This window comes from Typopeltis vanoorti, chromosome 5 (genome assembly GCF_054136105.1).
Source record: "Typopeltis vanoorti isolate ZY-2024b chromosome 5, IOZ_Tvanoo_1.0, whole genome shotgun sequence".
Classification (NCBI taxonomy): Eukaryota; Metazoa; Arthropoda; class Arachnida; order Uropygi; family Thelyphonidae; genus Typopeltis; species Typopeltis vanoorti.
Genome location: NC_143553.1, coordinates 36,938,009 through 36,957,299, shown reverse-complemented (window position 1 = coordinate 36,957,299; position 19,291 = coordinate 36,938,009). Strand labels below are relative to the sequence as shown.

At 35.6% G+C, this 19,291-nt stretch overlaps 1 protein-coding gene across 2 annotated transcripts in view; it reads right to left on the bottom strand.

The window, feature by feature from the left end:
* The window catches only part of eIF3a (eukaryotic translation initiation factor 3 subunit a), a 378,310-nt gene that overhangs the window by 291,753 nt on the left and 67,266 nt on the right, over positions 1 to 19,291 (bottom strand). For both annotated transcript variants that reach the window (XM_090393079.1, XM_090393080.1), the window contains exon 4: positions 17,580 to 17,802. In XM_090393079.1, coding sequence (XP_090249205.1) covers positions 17,580 to 17,802 — 223 coding nt within the window. The remainder of the gene's footprint in view (positions 1 to 17,579; positions 17,803 to 19,291) is intronic.

Genomic DNA, 19,291 nt, shown 5'->3' with positions numbered 1-19,291 from the left:
GTTGTCTAGCGTTAAATGTTGGGCAGAATTGCGATCCTGCCAATTTTCAAGGGGGAAAAAAGGTTAAAAAGGCTTCTAAAAATGTCATATCTTGACCTCCTGCAGTTGTTAAAAAATTCAAACCTTTTATTTTAGTTCTCTTCTCCAGATATACAGATTGTCTAAAATTCACAAATTTGATTACCCTCTCCCTGTCAGATAGTAATGCTACTGACCCCCCCCTCCATTTAGATTAGTCGAACAGTCAGTTAAACTTTAATTCCACTCATTTCACATCTTTAATCCAAAATTTAGTTTTACACAAATTTAAATAATGATAGCAATTTAAACAATGATGATGTCTAATGCAAGCCTACACATTCTGGCCAATATATATACATGCCAACTCCTATCACCACCCTTCACAAAAACTTTGAGTGATTAACAACCTCAAAAACAGAGCTATAATAATTTTGTGTAATGAACAAGCTCCTAAACAACAATTACAAATTATTAACAATAAATTTATAATGGCTATAGCAAAAATACCATCAACAAAGTTCTTCATAAAACTTCATTAAAAAATGCAAATAATATAGATAATAGTAAAATCATAGCTACCCCATACATTAAAGGGTTATCAGATAAAATACACAGAACTCCACACCATTACAATCTTAATGCTATTTTTAAACCATCTATAAAATTAAAAAACATATTCAACTCGTCCAAGGAGCCCTCTCCAGCTCACCCTGGAGTATGCCGAATCCATTGCACCTGTAACTTACCTTATAGTGGTGAAACTGGATGCACAATTCTTATCCTTAAAAAAATAACACAAACAATGTATTAAATTTAATAATTTTGTTAAAGCAGGGCCTCTCGGATCATGCTCTTAACACCCTACACGAAATTGACTGGAAAAGTACCTAACATCATACAAAAACTTAGAACATAAATTTAAAGAAACCTATGAAATTTTGATCACTCATCCTAATCTAAACAATAATGGTGGCATAAAAATCTTAAGAATATGGATGGCACACATTCAGTCCACTTAAGTTCAAGTTTTCCAGCAAACCCTTACTTTAGGCATTTAAGCAATAATTTCAGCCCTTAATGGCCACCATCTACAATGTTTTAATTTATCATCATCATCATGCATGTCAAGGATTTAGGCCTAGCATGGCCTGTTGCGGCCTTAGAAATCATCAAGGAATCTTTTAAGAGGACGTCCTGGTATTCTTTTTCCTAATGGCTTGTACTTTAAGGCTTGTTTTGGTAATCTTTTTGTTTTCATTCTTTGAACGTGTTCCATCCATTTATGTTTATATTTTTTAATTTTTTTTATTACTGGTTCTTGGTTTAATTCTTTCATAATTTCTTCATTTCATTTGTGATCAAATAGGGTATACTTTGCAGTTTTTCTCATAAACTTCACTTCTGCTGTTGTTAATCTTTGTCTTTTTGTTTTATTGTCCAGATTTTGCTTCCATACATTAAGACTGGTAGGGCTAATGTATTGTATACTTTTAGTCTAGTTTGTTTTTGAACTATGTTTGGTTTAAATATAGAGTTTAATTACACTTCTTATTTTTAAATATTTTGCAATTTTTACGTTTATATCTTTTTCATATGTGATCATACATCCTAGGTAGTTAAATGAATTCACCTGTTCTAAGATCTTATCTATCACTATTTTAGTTGTTGTTGGATCTTGTCCTTTAAAGGCCATAGTTTTTGATTTTTCTGTTGATTTAATTTATGATTTGTATAATTATGCAAGAGCATGTTGCTCTCTAGCTTAATGATTTGTAACCAAACAGATAATAATAATAATTACAATAACAGGAGTCTAGCTCTGATGAAGTAAAGTATTTTTTTTACCAGAGGTCAGGCAGTAGTGTTTACAACCAAATTAATGTGACTTTAGCATACTATGTAGACCATAATGTAGCTTGTTTCTTTGTATATATTGTGTATACTCCAGGTGATGACCTTGATATGAAGGTCAAAACGTCTGGTGATTATTTTACTTTATATTAAACTGAAGTTTTATTATAACACAACAGTTGTTTCCATAATTTTTTTAATAATGAATATCACCATGTAACTATGAAGGAAAACCTTGTGAGTTTTGATGTCACCTCATTATTTTTGAATATCCCCCTTTCTGACACACTTAAATTTATTGAAAATGCTTCTCACCTCCCACCTATCATCACTTATCTATGATTCCACCATCCATACTGGTTATTTCTCTTGAAAGAACACCTTATATAAACAGAAAGAAGTTACATCCATGGGTTCTCCCCTCCTCTGGACAATTTCTATATGGAGCATTTTGATAACCAGGCTCTTTGTATTGCTATTTCAAACCTTCTATCTAAGATATACATTGTCAATGTGTTCTCTATATGGCCACATGGCTCAGAAATATTACTCTTTTCTCCACCTCAACAGCCAGCAGCCCAGAAACTCACTATAGAAAAATAAAATAGGCTTTTTTATTTTATCTTCTAATCACATGTCCAATGGCACTTTATTTCTTTCATGAGTTACAAAAAACCCACCCACACAAATAAAATACATAACCTTCATCATCATCCCCCCTCTCTCGATGATATGTCATCAAAACCATTGTCTGCAAGCAAAGCCTCCAACTTCTGTTCTACCGTGGCTTTTATTATAGCTGAACTTCTTTACTCTATAGACCCTCCTGTCTAATGGTTATAATGCAAAAAAATCAACAAACTGGGTTTTTCACCAGTAATGCTATTGCTATTCCCTATATCCAAGAAAATGCCCAGAAAAAATAACCAGAACTTGAAAGAAATGTAACCTCTGCTGCTTTCAAGCTTCATTTGAAGCTGGCCTCACTTCTCTGCTCTCTAAGGATTCTCTTCCTCCTTTTCTGTTTCAGGTGTTTAGAAGGTTCCTTGTTTTTACAACCAATCATTTTATGGTCAAACTGGACGATCTGCCAACATCCACCTTGGCTAAACACAAGAAATACATCAACCACCACAATTATGGCAAGTCAGGCGTAGCTGACCATGTCATGGACACCTTGTGCAGGATCAGATGGGAAAAACCTACTATGGTTCATCATAGCAAATAACAACTTGAGACTCTTTTTAGAATCAACAGCAGAATTAAAAAGGCAGCCTAATCTAAATAAATATCGTTGTGTTAAACTTCCCAAGATTTTGGAAACTAATTCTTAGGCTTCCCTGTCCAGCATCTAAGGCTAGCCAAAAGTACCCACTCCATGTGACTTTAAGCTTAAAATAGTCTTATTTCTTTTTGTATTTTGTTTATTTTTTTTTTTGTGTGTGTGATATGTGGTGGTGTATATATTTTTATTTACTTTCCTCACACATTCTGAGTGGTTAAAACTCTTAAATTCAAAATAAAAAGTAAACACAAAATAAATTCTTAGAAAACTTTGCAAAACAGGTTCATAACCTAGGATATTTCATTATGTAACTTAACCTCCTAAATTAACCTTAATAACCTTTAAACTCATTAAGAGAATGATTCTTCAAACACATTTTAGCCAAAATAAAAATCTTTAAAAAACACAAATATATACAACATCAAATCATGCCTCAGTAACTTGCTCATGTTTTATATGTTTTATAATACAGTGACAGCTGAGCTAAAGGTAATGAATGAGTTTAGTGATACTGCAGGACTTTATGAACGCCTCTGACAGGATACCACATGCAATTCTAATAAATAAACTGTAGCACACGGGGATGAATATAAGGTTGGAGAGATGGATAAGAGGATGGTTGGTGGAGAGATATCAGAGAGTAGTTTATTCAGGGGTTGAGTCCAGAAGAAGGCCTGTGACTAGTGGCATGACATGGCACAGTGCTCTGTTCTTGGGCCACTACAGTTTAATTTGTACATAATAATGGTGGTGGTTCATCAGTTCCGTCGTTTCCGACCCCAGATGACTTTGTAGGCTTGTCCACATGCTTTCATGTTTCATAATACAGTGTTTTATAATAAAGTTTTTCCTGGTTCGATTTTTACAAGATAGTTCACAGTTACTTTCCCAAACCCCTCATTTTATCTGGATTCAGGACCGGCATACGGCTGGGACGTATTCATAACCATAATCCGTGTGTGTTAACGGGGCCGGTTTGCTTGTTCTAGGGGAATGAAAAACCCTATGGACCAGCTAGCTCACTTTTCGTCAAAAGAGACCAAATAAAGGTTCTTCACATCACTGAAGGGAATCAAACCCAGGTCTTTCCAACCAAAGGGCTTCGTCTATACTGACTGAGCTACGGAGGCTCTGTACATTAATTATATAGAGGTTATGAGAGGAACTGTTCAGTTGTTTGATGTAGCTCCACAGTGCTGTCAATATAATCAATAACCCTTCCAGAGATTTGGAAGGGTTAATGATTGTCAACCTGACATCTGACATTTTCTATGTAATGATGCAAAGCTGGGTAGAGCAATGGTTAATACAGATTATGTTAAAATTTTGCAAGATGGTTTGGATAGACTGGCAATCTGCGCAAAGGAGAATGGATATCAGTTTAATGTGACAAAGTGTAATGATATGGATTTTGAGGTGAAAAGATTATGGTCATGTAAACTGACAAAGCCAGAGATTCAGAAGTGTTAGTGGATAGGTAGTTAAGGTCTAGAGGGCACATGGCCGAAAGTGGCTAAAGCAGTTCATCATATTAATACTTTGATGAGCAGAGACAAGCAGGTTATTATTCCTCTTTATTTAGCCTTGATAAGACCTCCATCTTGACTACTGTGCATAGATCTGGTCACCAGGGTTTCTTGGCGATTAGGAAGAGGATCCAGAGACAGACCAAGATGGTAGCAGGTCTATGGAAAGAACCTAACAATAACAGGTTGAAGAATTGTCGGTTACAGAAACCAGTGGACAGGCAGAAAAGAGGTGATATGATTGAGACATGCTGAGGGGTTTTTACAAGATTAATTCAGAGGAAAATTTTCAGAACAGGTCTGGTGGTGGAACAACTAGGGGCCATCCTTGGAAAATGAGTAAGAGTGTAGTAAACAAGGATGTTAGAAATAGGTTTTTTGTTTGAAGAGTGGTAATGAGTGGAATAGATTGCCAAAGTCTGCTGTGGGTGCCATGACTGTGAATGAACTCAAAACAAAGTATAAATACTGAGCAAATATTAGATAGTGCTTGACATGATATACAAATGATGCTTGACAAACATAATTATATTTGATGTTGTTATACATGATGTTTAGAGCCACCCTCAACGAGTCTTCAGACTCGTTGAGGGTGGCCCTAAACATCATGTCAAGCACTATCTAATATTTGTTCAGTATTTAATATACTTTTAGTTCATTCACAGTTCGTGGCACTCACAGCAGACTTTGGCAACCTATTCCACACATTCACCACTCTCCAAGCAAAAAAAAATACTCTTTTTTCAGGTTATTTTGGAAGTAAAGAAATATACTACAGGCCATACCGCTTCTGAAGGTAGTGCCCAGTGAAGTGCTTCACGTTTGTTACTAAGCACATGTGTAAAAAATCCCCTAAAAGCCATCACTGCCCGAATCACACCATTCTATGTATAACATTACATTATGATTGCTAATATGAAATTGCATGGCCAAGATGACTCTATATTTTCTGGAATTAACTGATAGGCTGTAACAAAGTAGATGTCATATAGTTTATTATAAACTGGATTAAGATAAGCAGGGATTGTTTACGTTATGAAGTAAACTTCACTTGTCACAATGCACATTTCCAAACATGACATTTTATTACAATAATATATACATAAACACTCTTATCCCTTCATTAATTTAACGAGGAAGCTCCTCAACACCACTCAGGCTGTGGGCAGTATCATCAGATTGTGCATCTTCACTAAATAAAGATTCAGAGCTATCATCTACCGTGAAACACACGTTTTCCACTACCTCATCTATCATTATTCCATCAGTGGCGCAGAAATTTTCTTCTTCAGTAACATGGGTTAAGCAAACTTTTCCATGTGCACTCAGTAATTTTTTGAAATCCTTCCATGATCAGTCTTTCAACATCTGAAATTTTGGAAGTTGTATTTTTAGCTGCGACATGTCCCTCAATTTGTGCCCAGATGAGTTTGATGGGGTTCAGTTCACAATGGTGGAAGACTAATCACTGCCTGTCCTTGCTGTTCGCCAATACTGTCACAATGCGATAATTTTGAAACTGACTTTTGACATTTGCGATCAAGTTCGATAGTTCTGTTTTCACTATATCCGAAGTAAAACTGATTCCCTTTTTCTTCAGCCACTTCTGAATGTCCTGTTTGCGTGTAGCCATGAGATGGCACATTTTCCAGTCAGACAAAATGGTAACACGCATTGTCCATTACAATAACACTGTTAGGCTCAATGTTTGGCAAAAAATGTTCGTGAATCAATGTTCATAGTGCTTTCCATCCATTTCTTTATGATTTCTGTGCTCATAACATTTCAAGGGTCCCCTGGTACAAATCCATCTTCACTGCCAGCATCCTTTATGATTATACATGACCCCTTTCCACTAGGTGCTTTCAGGCCTGTTGTTAATCCCAACAAAAATTCTTGACAAGCACTTTTTACTGTAGTGTCCTGAAGAACTTTAGTGAATGTGACTAGCATTCACCCAGGTTTCATCTGTATAATAAATTTTTCTTCCCTCGCTATGATATTTTCTGATAGAATACAAATACTGGCAATGCCATAAAATTATATCTTCCTTTTCAAGTAATGCCGATGATTGCTTTCTTATGGCGTAAACAAAACCAAGGTCCTTTAACAACTGGTAAGTTGTTGTTAATGAAATGTGAGGGAGATCATCATTGTTTATAGCAGTCATTACCTTATATATCATAGGGATTTCGTTCTTTCAGATGAAATCGTGTGCTTTCTGACGAATTGCTGACAGCATAAACTCGTCGTATTTCACCAAGCGTGTGAGTGGTCCTACAGCGCTAGGCCTCTTCTTCACTGGCATATGCAGTTGTCCTGTTGTGGTCAGTCATTTCTTCGTGTAGTATACTGTCATCTTGCTTACACCTGTAAGTTCTGCTGTTCGCTTCACAATATTGCCCACTGTTTCATCAGGATTTCTCATCCGAAAACCAGCGTAAACATTTCGTATGATGCACTTATCAGAGCTTCTCAGAGGTTTGCCTTTAGGATGCATTACTAATTTAGGACTACCGCAAGTGGGAATACAAAGGCAAACACCACTCAGGAACTGCAGAAAACCTTGTCTTGCAATACTCTGCTTGTAAAATGGTAATTTGCCAATAAAAGCATTTATAATTCCCTATGCTTTAATAAGATTCATGTTGATTCCTTGCAATTTGTTGTTAACCTCATTTGATTTGGTGAAAATATCGGAAAGATATGCAATATCAACCTTTTCTTTTTTTTTTGAGCATTACACATGTTCTCATCACATGAATTAAGAAATTCCAAAACAGTATTGTAGAGATCATTAAAGCATTGCAGACAGTTTCCATTTACGAGCCATCTAACTTCAGTGTGAAGCAAAAGATGCCCAAATTCTTCATTTTCATGGAAAAGTTCCTGAAAAATATGGGTATTCAATGACTAGGCTTTATTTTATTCACTGCTTTAATAACATCATCCAAGTCTTATGTAATCTACCATTAAGATATTTTGCATCTAAGTGCTGTCTATGAAGAATGCAGTGAATTGTAAAGATATTTGGAACTGCTTCTTTTAAATGTACTATGAATCCACAGTGACGACTAATCATAGCTGGTGCTCCATCAGTTGCATACTGATGGAGCACCAGCATTTTAGCAGTTTTTTTAGCATTTAAAAAGTCTTTAACAACCTTAAAAATTGTAGAACCTTTTGTGTCAATTTTCAGTTGTTGCGCAAATAGAAACTCTTCAATAATTTCTTCATTACTATTTACATAACTCATGTAGGCTATTAACAAAGCTTTGTTGTCAAGTAAAGTTGTCTCATTGAGTTGCAAAGAAAATTCTATGGTTTTCAAATCATCGCTAAGTTTTTTTTTTTTTTTTCAATGTCCTTTGCCATTTCATCAATTCTTGTTGATACGGAACTATTGCCGAGAGGAATTGACAATGTGGTATTACTTTTACCTGTAACAATCATCATATTTAAAACTTCATTTATAGCCGGTAAGATGAGAGTTTCGCCAATAGTATATGGCTTTTCACATTTGGCAATTAATTTTGAAATTTTGTAAGACACAACAAGTCCCTTCTCTTGTTGGTTACTTTGTTTTGCAACCAACCCTTTAAAGTCCAGGACAATTTTTAAATTTAGTCTTTAATTGGCGTAAGTACTCTACATCCTTTTTTTTTTTTTTGCTTTATTTGGATGCTTTTCTTAAATGCTCAATCATTCTTGAAGGCTTTATTCTTTTCTTTGAAAAAGTTTTTTCACATATTAAGCACATTAGTAACTGCTCATTATTTAGAGACGGAATAACTCCATATTTCAAATATTCACTTGAATATTGATGACTTTCTTTTTCTCTCATTTTAATGGGCTACAGTGCTACATAATATCCACAAAGCATGTCACACAATACCACGGGCTAGGTGTAAACTGCAAACCAGGATTGTCAGATAGGCAATAGGAAAAGTAGAAGATAAAGCTTATAAAAGGAGTGAATTCTCCTAAAAACAGCCCAAATTAATTATTTTCAATGTAGAAAATTCAGACCAAAAAGTAGCCCAATTACTTATCTTTCAATGCAAAAATAAGTAGCGAATAAATTTGAACAGGATTGCCAGACATACAATATTCCGAACTGTGTTGCCAAACATATAATATAAATAGGGATGCTAGATTAAATACGCAATTTTTTGCTTTTATTATATTATTAATATTATAATGATTACTGCCCCCCTGCATTCCCAGCACCCCCAGGGATGGGTGCTACCACCCATGTTAAGAAACACTGGTTTAATAGATCGAACAGATCATGAACGGACTCTATGGGGACATCAAACTAGAACAGCTTAAATGCAAGAAAGCCAAACTTCTAAACCAACTTACATTTCTAAAAAAATGTAGGAACAACAATATAATTCCAAAGTTTTTAATTTTCAAAGAATGCTTCCATTCTAGAAGAGTCAAACAGATCTATTGGAAAACATCATTAGTGATGTTACGCGAAAGAATACAAGGTTTGTCCGAAACCAGGTTGATTCATTATGCCTTGATTTACACTACATCAGATCAAACAGCATAGATGCTTACCTATGGTCCCATCTAGACAATATGATAAACGATACACACAACAGTACTTACCTAAGTAGCAAGAACAGACACATTAAAAAAAAATGTAATGCCTTATATAAGAAGAGTTTTAATTTGAGAGCTACCCTTCCTGATAATAAGGTTGTTTTCAACTTCTTGGATCACAATTTAACACCTGCAGAAGTGAGCATCCTAAAAAAAGGTTTTAATTTTGCAGTCACACCAGAGCACATACCTAAAATAGATATTGTGTAATGTCGGAAAGGCCCTTCACTTTTCACCTGAACCTGTTGCAAATGATATAGGTTAGACCGCGATTCTTCTCTCGTCTTCTCATCCTACTAAAAAGAACATTAGCTCCTTAGAAAAAAAGAGCACTGTCTAATTTAAAGAAGAATAAAGATTTCATAAGGCTGAGGGCTGACAAAGGCAATTTTACCATTATCTTAAATATGAGGGATTGTGTGTCAAAAATCTCAATTTTACTTTCTGACACATTTACTTACTGTCAACCTTCTAAGTAACATGACTACATGGCCAACGGATCTTAGGAAGAAACTAAAATCCATGCATCCATTAACTCCACATTTATATGGATCACTGAAAGTACACAAGGCTGATATTCCTCTTCAACAATTGTAGATGGGATCAACTCGCCAACTCAGTTGTTATCTAAACATCTCGCACATCTATTAAAAGCACACATTAGAACACACAGATGCATATATCAAAAATACGCAACACTTTACAGAAAAGCTACGAGAAATCTCAAGAACAGACATTCTGGCTAGTTTAGATGTCATTTCTTTATTTACATATGTCCCAGTGAATGAAGTTATGGCTCTTAGAGATAATCTGTTTCCTCAAGACATCATCCAACTCTATAAACATTGTCTCAATTTTTTTCTGATGGAATGGAAAAATCTACAAACAACTTTCGGGCCTTGCAATGCAAGCCCTGTCTCCAAGCTGTGCGGACTTATTCATGGAAAAGATCAAAAATGACATCGTATTACGTAAAAATCCTAAACTGTCAATTTGGTGGAGATATGTTGACGACATATTCATAAGATGGAAACACAGTGTAGCAGAGTTATATGATTTTCTAGCATCCATAAACTCGTTTCACCATAAAATCAAGTTCACCTTAGAGCTTGTGAATGAAGGAAAATTACCTTTTCTGGACATTTGAATTATGAAACATGTGGATGAAAGCATTTCTCTCAACATGTACCGTAAGCCGACCTACACAGGTCATTACCTGCACTTCTCCTCATTACATTACATCACCTTAGAGCTTGTGAATGAAAAAATTACCTTTTCTGAACATTTAAATTATGAAACAAGTGGATGAAAGTATTTCTCTCAACGTGAACAGTAAGCCGACCTACACAGGTCATTACCTGCACTTCTCATTACATCATATTTCACAGAAATTGAGCATTATACATATGCTGAAGAACAGGGAAATCTCTATTATAAGAGATGAAAGAATATTAACAGAAGAATTAGATTTTATTCTCCAAATATTAACCAGCAATGATTAATATCCAGCAATGGATATCCTAAAAAAAATAATAAAAAGACTACTCTTCTCCAATCCTTCTCTACAGCAAACCCAGAACATTCATTACAGGATTTCAATTTCCATTCCTTTTCTTGGCCTACTTTCACAAAAATTGCCAATCTCCAAGGTCCCATGACATCGGAGTAGCCTTCAAACCGATTAGAACAGTACGGAATATGTTATGCTCACCTAAAGATCACAACGCTTTCAACAAACACCATGGAGTTTACAACATTCCATGTTCTTGTGACCTTAATTACATCAGACAAACTTCAAGAAGTCTAGAAATAAGATAAAACAAGCACATTGGAAACATCAACAACAACAGAGAGGACAGTTCAGGATTGGCATTACATTTTTCAAACACTCATCACAACATTGAACAGGATAAAAGTTCTATACCATACATAGAAGATGACAACAGCCTCCACAACATAAAAGAAGTTACAGTAGTAATTTGCTCACACGGTACCCTAAACAGAAACCAAGGGTTGATCCTATGTGACATTTGGAAATCACTTATAAGATCTCTCCATGCATCAGAGTTTAATTTCACAGCTAACAATAGGTCACACCTGCTGAACAATGACTACCCATGGATTAACATCCACACTCCATGTATTTATATTGTGTAACAGTTACTATGCATTCCATATAATTTTTTCAGTTATGTATTGATTCATAATCAAAGCTTGTTGTTTAAAGTTTATATTTGTATGTTCATCAAACCCAGAAGAAGTCACTAGTTAATGTGGTGAAACTAGTCAGTTACTAGTTGTATCAAATTCCGACCAATAAAACCTAATTTCACTTATCTTATTTAATTAATTTTGTGGTTGAAAATAACATACTGATGTGACGTTCTTTCTATAAAATGCGTAAAAGTTTATTTAGTTATAATTTTAAAATGAAAGTAATGGAAATAAAGGTTCTTCGTTTCACAATCTTGTGCACTAGGTAAGTTTATTTAATTATTCATGCAACATAAATTACTGTGATAACTTTTGCAACCTCATTACTGATCATCATCATCATCATCAAATTCTGCCATGTACCCTCAAGGGGTGTACAGGATATGATAGTACTACATGAAAAAATTACATCATTATTAATTTCCTATCTACAATTTTCCTCCAAATCAGTCTGTTACTTGTCAAGACTCCAGCATTATCAGATCTTATATTTCTATCGTCTAAAGCACTTTGTACAGTATCAATCCACCTATATCTTGGTCTTCCTCTAGGTCGTTTTGCTGCCAACCTGCCAGAGAACACTTGTTTTGCTAATCTTTCCACGCCCATTCTGTTTAAGTGACCATACCACCTGAGGTTAGCTCTGCTAACACATTCCTGGATGCTGACAATGTCAAGTTCTTTCCTAATATCCTCGTTTTTAATATGATATTGCCATTGATGCCATCTGTTCACGTCTATAATCTTTCTCAGGACTCTCATATCTGTGGTCTCTAGTCTTTGGTCAAGTGTTTTACTTCTGACCCAGCTCTCAGATCCATAAGTTAAAACTGGTTTGAACACTGTCTTGTATACAGCTAATTTAGTGTTCCGACTAATTTCTCTCTTATTCCATATGAATTTATTCAATTGACTTCCCACCATACCAGCTTTGCTTATTCTGTTGTCTATTTCTATATTTAATTTACCATCTTCAGTAAAAATCGTGCCTAAATAGCTGAAATGTTTTACTTGTTCCACAGGTTCTCCATTCACAACACAGTTGACATTTTCAATGATTCTGCCTATTTTCATTGTCTTTGTCTTTTTATTGCTGACCTTCATACCATATCTATTACAACAGCTATTCAATTTAGTCAGAGAATCTTGCAGACTTGTAGCGGATTTATTTAGAAGTATAACATCATCCGCATAAAGCAAAGAGCTGACATTAACATCTCAAATTTTGATATCATGTTTAATACCACTTTCCTTCATAATGTGATCCATATAGATAATGAATAACAGAGGGGATAATGTACATCCTTGTCTCACACCAGATTTAACATTAAACCATCTTCCTATACTTCCTTCAATTCTAACTGCTGACTTACAATTCAAATAAAGACTAAGTATTGCTTGATATAATGCCCCATTGACACCATATAACCGCAGCGTATTGAATAGCTTCTCTCTTGGCACCTTGTCATATGCCTTTTCCAGATCGACAAAACTTAAATACAGATCTTTGTTATATTCCCATGCTTTCTCAACTATTTGTCGTAAAGTGAAGATCTGATTCTGACAGCCTCTATTTGGCCTGAATCCAGCTTGTTCTTCACCAAGCTTTTCTTCCACAATTCTTCTCAACCGTTTCTCAAGTATACTTGCATAGATCTTGCCAGGAACACTCAGTAGGGAAATACCTCTGTAATTCTCACACGCAGTTTTATTTCCCTTTTTATATATAGGTACTATGAGAGCTCTACTCCAGTCATCGGGAATTCGTCCCTCTGTCCAGGCTTTCTGAACTATGCAGTGCAGCCACTGTAAGACTCTTATACCACCATACTTCAGCATTTCTGGTCGAATATCATCTACTCCTGCTGCCTTTCCACATTTCAAGCCTTTGATAGCTTTTTCTACTTCTAGTATGGATATGTATTTCTGACTGCATGCCTGGTCAGTGTTTTTTACTACTGTGCTGTCATCACTGCTTGTTTCATTTAGTAGATTTTCAAAGTAATTACTACATACTTCAAGAATATCTTTTTCTCCCGTTTTCATGTCACCTTTATCATCTCTAATTCCTTTTACAGTACTCTTTCCTCCATTCTTAAGCTTCTTCAACAACCTCCAGAATATTTTGCCACCTTCTTGATATTTATTTTCTATATTCTTGCCAAAGTCCTCCCATGACTTTTGTTTAGCTAGTTTTACACAGTGTTTAACATTCTTGCATTTGTCTCTATATTCTCTAAGAGCACAAGCTGACTTATTTGACAGGAACGTTTGGTATACTTTCTTCTTTTCCTTCACTGCCTCTTTAACTTCCTGTGTCCACCAGGGAGTTCTGATTTTTTTTATCCTTACAGATAACCTCACCACATGCCTCTCTGGCAGAATCAATCAATGTTTTCTTCAGAGTTTGCCACTGAATCTCCAAGGTTTGATTCCTGTTCTCAAACTCTTTCATTTTTTCTTCAATAATCTTTGTGTATTTTAGCCTACAGTTCACATCTGAGAGCTGCTCAACTTTTATTCGCTTTAAAACTTTCTTACATGGTATTCTTTTCAATATGAAATTCAATTTTATCCTGCTCAAGACTAAATAGTGATCGCTTCCAATTTCAAATCCTCTGTACACTCTGGTGTCTTGCACCAGGGAGAAAACATCACTATCAACAATAACATAGTCAATGAGACTTTTCTTATTCCTAGCCTCTTCTCTCCATGTGAATTTGTGCACATTTTTATGTTGGAACATGGTGTTAGTAATAACCAGTCCATGTCTTGAGCAGAAATCCAACAAATATTTGCCATTATTATTAGCTTTGCTCTTTTCTCCAAATTTTCCCAAAATATTTTTGTATGTCTCACAATCATTTCCTACTCTGCTATTTAGATCCCCAACAAGGACCAACTTTTCATTTTTCATTGTGTCAGTTGCTTTTTCTAAAGCCTCAAAAAATACCTCCACTTCTACCTTAGTAGAACCTTCTGTGGAACCATAGGCACAAATAAGTCTCATTGTCCAGTTCCCCAATCTCATATTTGCCCACATTACTCTACTTGAGACTGACTGCCATTTAAGAAGATCAGCCTCGTATTTTGTGTTGAATACTATGGCTACTCCTTCTTTTCCTTGATTGTCATTGCCTGAATATAACATTTTGTATTTATTGCTCAGAGAGATCTCACCAGTTTTGGTCTTTTTTGTTTCAGTCACCCCTATTATGTCGATCTGGTACTTATTTAATTCCTCAGCTAGCTCCATTTCTTTGCCATTCAGGCTTCTTACATTGATAGTACCGATCTTTAACTCTGGTGATGTTGAGTTGGGGTTTGTTTTCAGATTTGTTCCAGTAGCTGACTTTTCGTTGTTCGCCCTGGTTCCCTGGCGAAAACAATGGGGGCCTTGTTTAACCGGGCGACGCCCCAGCCGGCATGAAATTTGTCATGTTGTACCATCATTCTATATTTTGGTTAACGAACAAGAATACAATTTGGTCGGCTAAATCCCAAATTGCCAGCCCATCCTCGTCCGTTCATTATCCAAGTACAGGGTGTTCGGGATAAATTTGACAGTTTCGTAAGGAAAAAGAAAATCTTCTTTGTATCTATTAAATTTAATGAATTGACAAAAAAACATTACAGGCAGAGTTAATTACAATACTATCAACAAGATTTACTCAAAATAACCACCATTAGCATCGATCACAGCTTCAATTCTGCTTCGGAACCTCGAACAAGCTGATGCTACAGTCTCCCTGGGAAGGGCCGCAAAAACTGTTTTAATTTTATCCATTAACTGGGCTTTTGTATTACTGGAAGTGCGATTGGTGTCTTTTTCAACTGCGCCCCATACAAAATAATCCATGGGCTTAAGGTCTGGGGAGTTTGGAGGCCAAACATTTGGACTGGTGAAGTCGTAGAAATTTTCAGACAACCATTTTTGACTTTTCCCAGAGGTGTGGCAAGGGGCCGAATCCTGCTGCCATACATACGGCCTACCATTGGCTACCCTTGTTATCCAGGGCTTGACTACAGTTAGCAACTCCACGAACAAAGCCCGAATTCCAATGCCAGGGTTCTTCAACACCTGTTCCTGCAGATTTGCGAGGAATTCTGCTGTACGAACGCAATCAGATCATCTGCTAGGGATCTTTCTTCTTGCTACATCCTCGTAGTCACCATTGCAAGTCTCTAGTTCATGCCTGATTGTTTTTACTGTATTCAGGGAGCATTGGGCAGCAGTCGTAATATCCTTATTTTGATGGCGGGCACGAATCATCATGATACAAGTTATTCTCTTCCATGATTCAGGTGGGTTCCAGCTATCCATCCTTTCTGACATCTTGTATGTGAATGAAGAAGGGTCCAAACTTTTAAATGAAGAGAAGTGTGTGTTAATACATGTAACTTACGGAAAAATATAATTAATTATAAATATGTCAAATTTATCCCGAACACCCTGTAGATACCCAACAGGGTGCACCACGAGAAGGTGAGGATTGGACATTAGGTCAGAAGCCCTGGTCGGTTCTCCGCATTCCTTTAAAGGCTATGTGGAGGTCTCCTCTCAGTTATTCAGCTTTGACCCTTAAGCACCTGATCATGTTTCATAAACGTTTGTTTACATACCAACCAAACAAAACCAGCATCACAAAACTCAGACAGCTCATACAAAACTATAATTACACTTTAACATCTAACTTAAATAGATTGATTTTATATCTAAGCAAGACTCAGTAACCAAAGATGAAATCTAACATTTCAAAACATCTTACTTGCAACATACAAAAATGAAACAATAGTAACTACTTTACAAAAATGACCTTTTTACTAACTTGTTAAATTTAAATTAATTCATTTTTATATTTTTAACTTGTGTGATATTCAATTTTAATACACATATCCTTCATGTGCATTATTACAATTTTAATACTGTATTCCTGAAGATTCTCTGATGGCAGACGAAATATTGGAATGATTAAACCTGCTGTTTAATTAAATCTCTTTGTGCTGTATTTATTCCATTCTGTAGACTGAAAAGGATAAGGATCATTTGGTAGCAAGGGTAACAAGCGTCAAGCAGACAGTTATTGTTTTACTTTTCAATGGTGAAACAGATCCTTGGGTATTGGCTGTTGAAGTGTGTTGAAAACATTTCTAATGTATTCCCACTGTATGACTAAATGCAGAACATGTCATCAATGTTTTCAAAATGTTCCATGCAAAGATGAAGAGATTGAGGATAGAGCTGTGCTTTCAATCTGCTTGTAGGGTTTTTTTCTGTACCAAGGAAAATAGCCAGAGTGCATTGTGAAGGTAAATAAGGCTAACTGTCTGGAGCATGGAGAGTCTAAATGATTTCTGAGGTGTTTCTTTTAGAGGTATATTAGTGAATAGTGAGGCTATATCAAAACTAGCCATGATGTCAATGTCTCTGAAGATCATATCCAATGAGCTAAGGTTTGAAGTGCATAGTTTTTTATATGGGAAGAAGTGTAGCCAGTAATGAGTGAAAGCACTCTGGCTAAATATTTTTCCAGTAGAAGAACCATACAGCCTACTGTGGTTCTCAAAGGTATGCTCTGTTGGTCTATTCTCGGTAATTAATAAATCCAGGGAGGCCTCGGATTATATGGTTCAAGTTTTTATATAGTTTCAGGAGGTCATGATACATCATCTAATAATTTTTAGGAGCCTTTTATTGTGTTTGGGTAGGGTCAGTGTCAATTACAAGGTATCATGAGTAAAAATCAATGTCCAAACATCCAATACCAGGTGTGAAAATCTCCTACTGTAATGTGATTTTAAAAAATCTTTATAATCTGTATGCTAAAGCTATGTCACCAAGAAATAATCTGTATATTCCCGTTTCCAGTACAAGGTATCATGAGTGAAAATCAATGTCCAAACATCCAATACTAGGTGTGAAAATCTCCTACTGTAATGTCTTTATAACCTATATGCTAAAGCTATGTCACCAAGAAATAATCTGTATATTCCAGTTTAAGGATCTAAAAACCACTATGTACTAACAGTTCAGATCAGAGATGCTCAAGTACATCACTATTACTTACATTGTCACATAATTTGCGAAATTCTGTCTTGCGGCTATATTTCAGGCAAAATTTGAATGCTTGTTGCCCAATATCATGATACAGCCGCTCAACTCTCGAGTTGTTTCGTAGAAGCTCCAGGCATTGTCTGTAGGATTCCCACAGAAATTTAACCCATGGTGTTAAAACTACTCTGTCTGTTCGATCTTGAGTATCTTCACTGCTTACTGCACTCAATAGCAAGCTTAAAAAATACAAAAATTAAATAAATTTAATCAATTAGTTTAATATGTAAAAGTATAAAGAATGCTTATGTGCAAATCTTTGAGTGCTACCTGATTGTTAATGATGAATAATCAGAACATTAAATAAAAACTGTACACTTGTCTTTGCAATAATAAAATTTTTATGAATTATTACATTAAAATATTTATTTTATACACATACACAACTCATAATAACTTCTAATTACTTTAACCTATATATATGTTATCCCAAATATTCAGATAGAAGACAATTTTCAATGTTAGTGCATGTAGAATCATCTTGTTTACTGTAGAAGTTGCATAAAAGCCAAAGGTGGTATTCATGCCAAAAAATAGTTACCATCTCACTTAACACTGCTTCACCTATAGTGGAAATGTAATATAGATTCTCTAGTAGTATGCTTTGTCAGAGGATGCTTATAACAAAGTATGGGAACAGAAAAGAGATGACGACAGAAGAAAAATAGATCAATCATTTCATTAGATTTTGCATCTCTACCCTAGACAGATGAGCTTGGAATAACAACAGATGATTAGAACTTAAGTCTGCTTTTAGATGTGATTATTGTCAAAATGACATCCTGCTAACTTTTTTAAGAGACAAATTTGTGGGAAATCTTTGCAATAACTTAGTGCATATTTTATTTCAAATTTATTAATCCCACACATTTTATACTAATTTCCAAATTTACTCAGAGCTCCAGTCTGGAGAATCAAGATTCTTCACACTTGAATGGAATTGTTCTATACTTGATCATTTTCTAAACTGTTCTATACTAAACATTTTCTAGAACTTCTAGTCTGGCTTGTATCAAGAATTACAAAGTAGTATTCTACTGGAAAAATTTACGCTGTTATGTTCACTGACCAGTTAGCCTAGTGGCTGTGTGCTTTGCAACCATATGCCTGGGGAAGGAATGTCCTAGGTTCGATTCCCGTCAGTGACATGAAGAGCTTGGCTATGGCTGAGGAAGATCCTCAGCTATAGCCAAGTTAGCCAGTCTTGGGTGTGTACAGTAGGGTTCCCCCCCCCCCCCCCCGTTTATCCTGGGGTTTTTCATCCCGCAAAGCAGGCAAACCTGGCCTTGAGAACTCAACACTACAGGACATAGGATACACCGGGGCATAGGGCTGACCAACTTATCCTGTGAACGGTTTGAGGTCAGATGATTAATAAAAAAAAAACCGACACCAAGGTAAAAGGCAGATGAGATTTTCACTGACTACACAGTCTTACAACCCAGAATTCTCTGAGTAACAATGGTAATCATAACTAGTAATTCAGAGAATCACTGACTACCCTACATTGGAACAACATTTTGTATACACCAAGCAGTTTTTATTTTTATAACCAAACAAATGTGCAATTTGGAAACAAACACCAAGTTTTGCAAATATTTCTTCAAGAAATCAATCATTTTCCTAAGAATGAATCTACCCTCAAAAAACTATCTCAAATAGTATACT